The 8125-nt window shown below is 46.5% G+C and overlaps 1 protein-coding gene across 1 annotated transcript in view; it reads left to right on the top strand.

Annotated features, from left to right (window-relative positions):
* The window catches only part of LOC119112688 (olfactory receptor 2T7-like), a 20395-nt gene extending 19682 nt beyond the window's left edge, over window positions 1-713 (top strand). The window contains exon 3 of the mRNA XM_037236983.1: window positions 529-713. Coding sequence (XP_037092878.1) covers window positions 529-713 — 185 coding nt within the window. The remainder of the gene's footprint in view (window positions 1-528) is intronic.
* The last annotated feature ends 7412 nt before the right edge of the window (window positions 714-8125 follow it).

Raw genomic sequence — 8125 nt, 5'->3', positions numbered from 1 at the left:
ACCCTCCACCCCAAAGGCTGAGTTGGGCCCCTTCCCGAATGTTGACTTGACCCCCAATGTTTTTGGTAGGAATGCCACAAAAAACGTGGGTAAAAGATGATCATAACGCAAAGATCATCTTCTTTGATCTTCTGCGTAGTAGCGTCCCGTACCACTCTTATAACAAAAAGCTTGCTTTGCTCGGTTGCTCATTTGATCGGGATCACTGTGATTTGGAGATCCACGCAGTGGGATGAGCAGGGGTCTTGGTGGTTTTTTGTTGCTGTGAAGACCGTTTTAATTGTTAAGAAAGTGGATACATAATGTGATTACGTAGACACATGCCGCTCATCGAATACTGAAAATCAATTCTTGAAGTTAGCATCTACTGCATAATTCAATCAATTAGCTGCTTTTTGTCCTGCCTGTGTTGCGTCGCTGACCTGTACCAGCACCAGTGTTGGCTTCTGACAGTCTGCACCAGTATCGACGCTGACCTCCGACCGTCCATATCAGCGACTTGTGTTGGCCTCTGACCGGCCCCTGCAGTGTTCGCGTGTCTGGGCTTCCTGTCGCCGGTCAACCGCGGCTCGCTGATGACCTGTGGCCTCATGCTGTGCGTCTGTCTGGGTACACCCGCCGGTTACGTGTCCGCCCGAATCTACAAGTCGGAAAGTGACGGCGAGAAGTGGGGACTCGACGTGCTGCTGACGTTGACTCTGTGCCTGGGGTGAGCCGTGCCCAGCTGCCGACGCGCTGCCCGCATCGGGCCGTCGCTCTCTCCGGGCAGCGTGTGCGCCGGCGCGAACGCTGCGCCGCGCCCACCCACCGCACTGACACATAATTTGAACCGTTCATGCGTGCATCCTATATGTGCCATTTCGGCGTCGCGGTAGATTTAGAACTTGACGGAAACACACTTGGGAGTAACATGTATCAAGCTTACAAAATTGCCTCGTTTAAATGGGCTGATCTGATCGGCTGATCGTGGACAAGCGTATGCAGGTCACCATCACTGGTCCGTCGGGGCACTCCGGTGTGGCATACCCAATTTTGCACCGCCGACATCTGCCGGACGAGACTGGAGATTGGCGAAAGAGAGCCTGGCGAACAGCCGCACCTGACACTCCGATCCCAGTAGTTTGCATTCGTCATGACCAGCTAGCCCTGCTTTGCTCGTCCTGGTGGGCGTTAGGCATTGTCCATTGAGGAGCGCAGCTCCTGGTGGAATATCATTTGATATTTGTTGGGGAGTGAAATGCTAGTTTTCCTTATCGTTGGATGCAGAATGTGCCTTCCCAAAGATGTGTTTACGTCTGAGTTACCCACGTTTTGTGGATTCACAAAACAGGCTGAACAAGTGAAACCACTTACTCGCTGCTTGCCTTGCTGAAATTGATTTGTATGTTGTACCCTGTGTTTTTTGGCCAGTCATATCATATCATGGTGTTTGGCCAGTCAAATGCAGAGTTACTACAAGAATGCATGCTTAACCCATCTTCTCATGATGGCATTTATTATGAATGCAGCAGGGTATTGCAGTACAAAAACCATATCATTGTTCATTATGCCATGCCACAGTTCAGCACTGACGTAGGCCACAATGACACTGTTGACTTGGGCCATTTCGCAATGTACCACATTGGTTGACTGCTCTATGTCAAGCCTATGAGTAAACAGCTTATAGTTTATGGATGACTGGTAACAGCTGATGTAATGGTGCCAATGGACTATTGCGAGCCGGAATGCCATAGCACCACAATTATTATATCAGGGCTAACTAGCGATTGTATAAAACAATACCGTGCAAGAAAAGCATTCTTGGTGGCTCAGCCTTACCATCTAAAACATACCAATAACAACGATTTGTTGATCAGTTCATAACAATGCCACAGATTCATTGTTACATTTGGCATGTGACTGTACTTCCAGTTACAAATAACAAAGAAAACAAATGCTGCGTACATCACAAGATATCAATGTCACGACTACAGCGCTGCGGGCAAGGACAGATCGACAGTTCAGTATTGGCGTCCTCAACAGCCCGTGACAGGTGTCGGTAAGAGACTAACGACACTATATGATTGTTTCACAGCAAATCGTGTTTTTTATCGTACAGATTCTGAATAATCTGCCACACAAGCAGGCGATCGCTACGTTGCGTAAGTCAAACAGTCCACCAAAGGTTTTCTACATCAGTTTTCTTGACCAGTGTCAAGACAAAAATCCACAAACACGTCGTTCGCTGACCGGCCTTCCGGCTGGCTGGCGTAAACTTAAGCGTGTTTTGAGGCATTTTTTAGGTCTGGCTGCCAGATGCTGCCTGGTACTACTGTTGTCACAAAACTATTCCACGACGTCATCAATGATGACGTTGTGGGGCGCATTTTTAAGCTTCAAAATTTTCCTAAATGAGTCGTTTTTGAGCCTTGAAGTCTTACCAATAGTTACAACTAAGCTTCACCAATCATATCTGATGCTGATCTCAATATCGTCAAATGTGGAACATTCCCTCTAAGTATTCAAAAAGTGAATGTCAAATCGATGCCTCATTATTTTTAGCAACTCCGATAACAATGACATGTCCAATATATTAGGTGATCATTAGTTAGCAGACACTTCGTGCGGAAAATCATACTCAGTGACATGTTCACATCACCCATCTTGGATGCCTCCATTTTTTCATAATTGCAAGGAAGATATCTGTGGAATAGGAGCCCTATAATATGGTTACTTCGGTAAGAGTTTGAACCTGATTTAAAATCTTTTGAAGTTATATTGGTTTTCGATCGTTTTCAGTTGCAGTTCCTGGCAAACTCTAACAACCTTACCCTGTTCCCTGGGCGTTTCTGCTGCCTCTTTTCTCCTTCTCCAATGCATATGTGACTTTTCTTACCAACCCTTTTTACAAAGAAGTTCATGTAATGCATATTCATGAATCATGCCAGCCATCCATCCTTTACTCTCTAGCATCTTTGTGCGAATGTGCTACATGCCGACCAACGCTACACGGCAGGATAGAGTTGTCGCCTGAAATTCTAGCCGGAATCATGGAACAAATACCGTCTATTGCATTCATCTTAGTTTGCCACCGGATGATTTAAAAACGGTCGCCAAACCAGTTGGCGGACAATCGCAGTTTCAGCCTCCCTTGAATGGTTCGAGATGTATTTCAGAAACATCCTGATGTGTGTTTTTGAGCCCAGGTGGCAAAAGGTGAAAGTTCCATAGTACGCATGCGTGAAGACGACTTCAAATTTCGGGGGAGCGCCTTTTCAACGTTTTGGATTAGGTTTCGTTTTATTTAGGTCATGTTTTGAAATAGCAAGTCTGACTATAGGACGAATGCTAAATTTTTGTAAACCATGCTGCAAGCTCACACTGCCCACTCCCCCTGCACTCTGACAGAAATATTCAGATGAAAAAACCTTTACCTAACTATGGTTTATTTCGCGTCGTCGCTAGCCCAACACAACACAAATTCTTGCCCGCATGTTGATAACGTTCATTGGGACAAAGGAAGCAGTGCGTTCCTAGAGTATCAGAATAGGTCGTAAACAAACAATATTGTCTTAGCGCTGTCAGGAAAATGAAAGGGATGGATAAAGTGAAGCAGACAATGCCTGTGAGCCACAGTGCTAACACGCAGCCTCATCAAACTATAGTGGATGTATAGCAGATACGGATATGCTTCCTAGGCGTGTCGAGATTTCCAAAGGGCAGCAGGAACACATCATCCAGATCTGATTGCATTGATCCTTAATTCAGTGCATAGCACTCCCAAAGTACGCCGGCTCGTTACATATTCTTATGAAAAGGTCAAGCAAAGCAGCTTATACAAACTGCAGCGGATTTCGTGGTGCCGGTTTGCGGCGGTGTCTGTAATCGATTCCGATCCACCATCCAGTGGAAGAGCGGCGTAAGTCAAATATTCTTAACCTAGATTAATAGCCTAATAACCACGACACATTGATGGGAAACGTATTTTTGTTAGATTTGCTGACAGCGTTTAACCGGATTATTTAGACTTTGGTTGTACAAAGCTTGTCAATCGTACATCAAGGTATTCACCTTTTGAAAAGAGGATGAAGTTTGTGTAAGAAGATTGAATGGAGTATTCCACTTTTTTGTACTTTTTACTACTGCTTATTTAGTTACGTTTTATTGCTAAGTCAGTCCGAAACGACTTGATCAATTATACCAGTCTCTTCAAAGTTCTTTAAAATAACTTAGAAGTTTGATTTCAGCAGTGAACTCTGTAGAAGAAATCGCATTTGACTCGATGCTCAACACTATGCAAGCAATATACTTCATTTGCATTGTTTTGTTTCCAACGTGTATGTACTATATTGCTTGCTACACGCTCATGTGTCATATTCACACTCACTCCCACTGTGCTGAGGCAGGATATTCGTGTGGATTTATTTGTACTGCATTGCTTTGATTTGTACTATATTGCTTGCTGCACGCTCATGTGTCACATCCACACTCACTCCCACTCTGCTGGCGCAAGATATTCGTGTGGAGTTTGAATACCCGCCTGTTTAATTATTTCCGGCCGATCACCAACATAATCATACCGCTGTTGGTGATCGGCCGGTCCGGCCGATCACCAACAGCGGTATGGAGAAATTAAGGGCGAGAGCAGAGCCGACGGCCACTTTGAGCCACGGTACCATCACGCTGACGCTCTGGGTCCTGATGGGCGGCCTACAACCTTCCCTGGCCTAGCTCTGGAGCCGCACTGACGGTTAGCGACAGCGGGATCTCTTTTTACTTGACATCTCGCGCTATGGTAAATGACCAATTATTTCGGGATTTACTGACGCGTATTTCAACGAACGCGTTAGAGCTCTTTCCAAAGTATGTGTGCCAAGCGTAAGCTGGCTGAATGTCACAAATAAGAAAACATGAAATCGATTCAAGAGGGGTGTAAAGATTCAAGACGTACAAAAATAGCCATGCACAAAATGCATTCGATATTGCTTATCGAGTGACTTTTATTACTGCCATCGTATAATGCCGGACACCGAAGATTAAGTCACAAACCTCGGAGGCTTTCATGCGCTTTGCCACAGAGCTGAAAGGTGCTTCTGAATTAGAAACGTGAGCGTTTATTTTGTTTCATAACGCTATGGTTAACAGGATGTTTCACCTTTCTCCCTAAAACTATGTATTTGCACGAGTCGGGATGAACGATGTCAGATCACTCCCATGCCCTTCTCCTTGCTCTCTCCTCATTCTCCAATGACTCCTTATTTTAAAAAAAAATTCACAGAATGGGTTTCCGGACCCTCGGCAATTACTGTGGGCCCAAAATGACACGGGGAAGGTAGGGCAATCACCCGAGAACAGAAACACACACGCTTATGTTATACTGCACAAGAGTCCGCCGGGGAACACCATGATTTTCCTGGCGCTAGTGTACACCTTTCAACAATCCACTTTGTATGCTAGACGCACCGCACAGTAAAGCGTATTTAGGTGTGAATTCAAAGTCCAAACACATACACTGCACCAGCGGAGTGCGGCTTTCATACCAATGTGACTTTCTGGAATTTTCTTTTCTATATTCATCATGATCCGGCTGAGCTATGTTATGCTCATGATAATCCGTGTCCGTGCGCATTAATGTTGTTTGCTTCTAACATCATCAACATTTAAATATGTCACACATCAGGCTATTTTAGGCTTGCTTTGTGACAACTTTGATCAGAATTTTGTTACCGACGGAAAAATAACAACCATCAGCTGGGTTTAGTCATTCCGAATGACTGTCAGAATAAGCTCCTAGTAAAAAATGACCTTATTTATTGACCTGGCGTGAATGGAAGTAGCTGTGAGTACATATCTCGCACACATGGCTTAGAACATAACCAGTAGAAGCCTCTATTATTTGCTAAGAAGCTGAACCCTCAAACAAAAACCAGGCTTTCTGAAAGGGAGAATTAACATCTGAACGAAATGAAATCCTTCTAAAACACGTAGCTACGCTTTGGACTTGAAATTTCCTAAAATCAACACAGTTTATAAGTAATAGAGGTGAATGGAAAACCAACGCGTCATTACATTACGAGATATGATAATAATGACATGTCCAAAATATCAAATCATTGTTGGTTGGCAGACACTTTTTACTGAATATCATAGTCAATGACATGTTCATCTGAACCTCCAGTTAGCCATCATTGCAACGAAGATGTCTGCGATTTTGAGCTCCATGATATGGTTATTTCTGTTGTAGTTTGGGCCTGAATTAACATGTGTGGAAGTTAAAATAGTTTTTTATCTCGTCAAGTTGTAGTTCCTGTTGTGTTATAACACTCTCACTGTTTTCTGCGTTGCCCAACTTTTCTGGTGCGATGCAATCCGTTTGCAGATCCATCCGACATCCAGCGATTGATCCAGTCCGTTGAGTGCTCTAACGCACATTGTACACATGCGTGTTCCATTGCGTGCAATGATGTTACATCATGCGTACACAGGTTACATTGACTTTGCCAGCGACAGAGCTTGTGAACGTCATCCGAGCCGCTCGCTGACTTTCGTCGCGCGCGTCACGAACAAGGGCAGCAATGGAAGGACAGGCACCCGAAGAGCATTAGCCTGCAAAGGAGTCGAGACCGGAGAAAACATTCGAGGGGCCTCCGTTTCAGATGGAGTGGGAACCACGGAGTCACCCGAGGGGTCGAAACGTTAAACAGCTGAGGACGACCGCTGAACGAGTGAAAACTGCGCGTAGACGTTAGTCTTTCAACGCGCTGCGCCTAAGAGATGTTCCAACAGCTGAAGAGCCACACGACATCTTGCGTTTAGCCTGATGGTTGGACAGAGTTTCGGGATTCCCCACGACGAAACAGGCCGCGAAGGGGCTGGAGGGTATTGTTGAACGCCTTGCGCACGAGCACGCGGCTCATGCTATAGACCCACGCTTCGGCAGCCAAGCAGCCGAGACGAGTAAGGTGGAGTATAGATGCCAGTGTGGGCATGCTGATCCAGCTGGTGCCGATCCTGAGACCACCTCCGATGATGTCCAGAATGACGAAAAGGCACAGAACTTTGACAATTTTCATGGAAGTTGTGGTACAAGTCAGGGCAAAGCTGATTGCAGTGCCTTCAGTGATTCCTGCCGAAATCGCCTCCACCTTTTTGTGCCGAAGTCCTGTAATTCCAGCAAAGACGAACAAAAATCCGGTGGCTACCGAAACGAACATAAGGAATGCTTCAACAAAAAACATATAAACGCTCGGCAGCTTTTCCCAGCGACAGTCCTTTCCAACTTCAGTCAATTCTCCGACGCGCTGTCCGAACTGGTAGACGGTTTCCAACTGGAGGGCAGAACAGGCGGCCCCAACCACAGCCGTAAACAGGACAGGCAGCCAAGGCAAATCAAGCAGCCACTTCATCCAGCAGTCCATGATGTCGCGGTAATGCAGCGGATAGACGACGGCGATGAACTGGTCGGGGGCGACCAGCATCTGCGTCATCTTCAGAGCGATTGCGAAACACGCGGCTGCGATCTGAACGGATTGACAGCCTACGTACAGCACGCGGTTAAAAATGAGGTCCACGATACCAATCAGCAGCACACTCAGGACACACAGTAGGTCGGCGAGCGCCAGGTTCGCCACGAGCGGCGCCGTCGGCTCGTCATGCAGTGTCCTGGTCCGACCGATAAAGATAACAGCTGTATGGAGACATTCAGGGCGAGCTTAAAGCCGATGGCCACTTCGAGCCAAGGTACCATCACGCTGACGCTCTGGGTTGTGATGGGCGGCCTGCGGCCTTCCCTGGTATAGCTCTAGCCCCCACTGACGGTTAGAGACAGCGGGGATCTAGATTTCGGCGGCAGGCATGTGGTACCGCGCCGGCAACAGACAAAAACGACCGCAGGGCGAGTCTGCGGCGCCACAATCCTATGCAAGCGAGACGATGCTGGCGGTCCCGCCCTTCGACCATTGCAATGAACGCTCTTGCCGTTGCAGCGGTTGCATATACCACCACATATCAACCCTCCCCACGATTCAGTTAAAAGTTAGGCAGTTAGCCATAGCTCCCAACGCAGTTGTAACTGAAGTCGACCTGGCGATATGGCATGATTTTTGTGTAAACTGATCTTAGTGACCGGACAGAATCTTTACATTAC

Source organism: Pollicipes pollicipes, unplaced genomic scaffold (genome assembly GCF_011947565.3).
Source record: "Pollicipes pollicipes isolate AB1234 unplaced genomic scaffold, Ppol_2.1 Scaffold_1600;HRSCAF=1878_pilon_pilon_pilon, whole genome shotgun sequence".
Lineage (NCBI taxonomy): Eukaryota > Metazoa > Arthropoda > Thecostraca > Pollicipedomorpha > Pollicipedidae > Pollicipes > Pollicipes pollicipes.
Note: the sequence above shows the minus strand (reverse complement) of the source record. Positions and strands in the feature narration are given on the sequence as shown.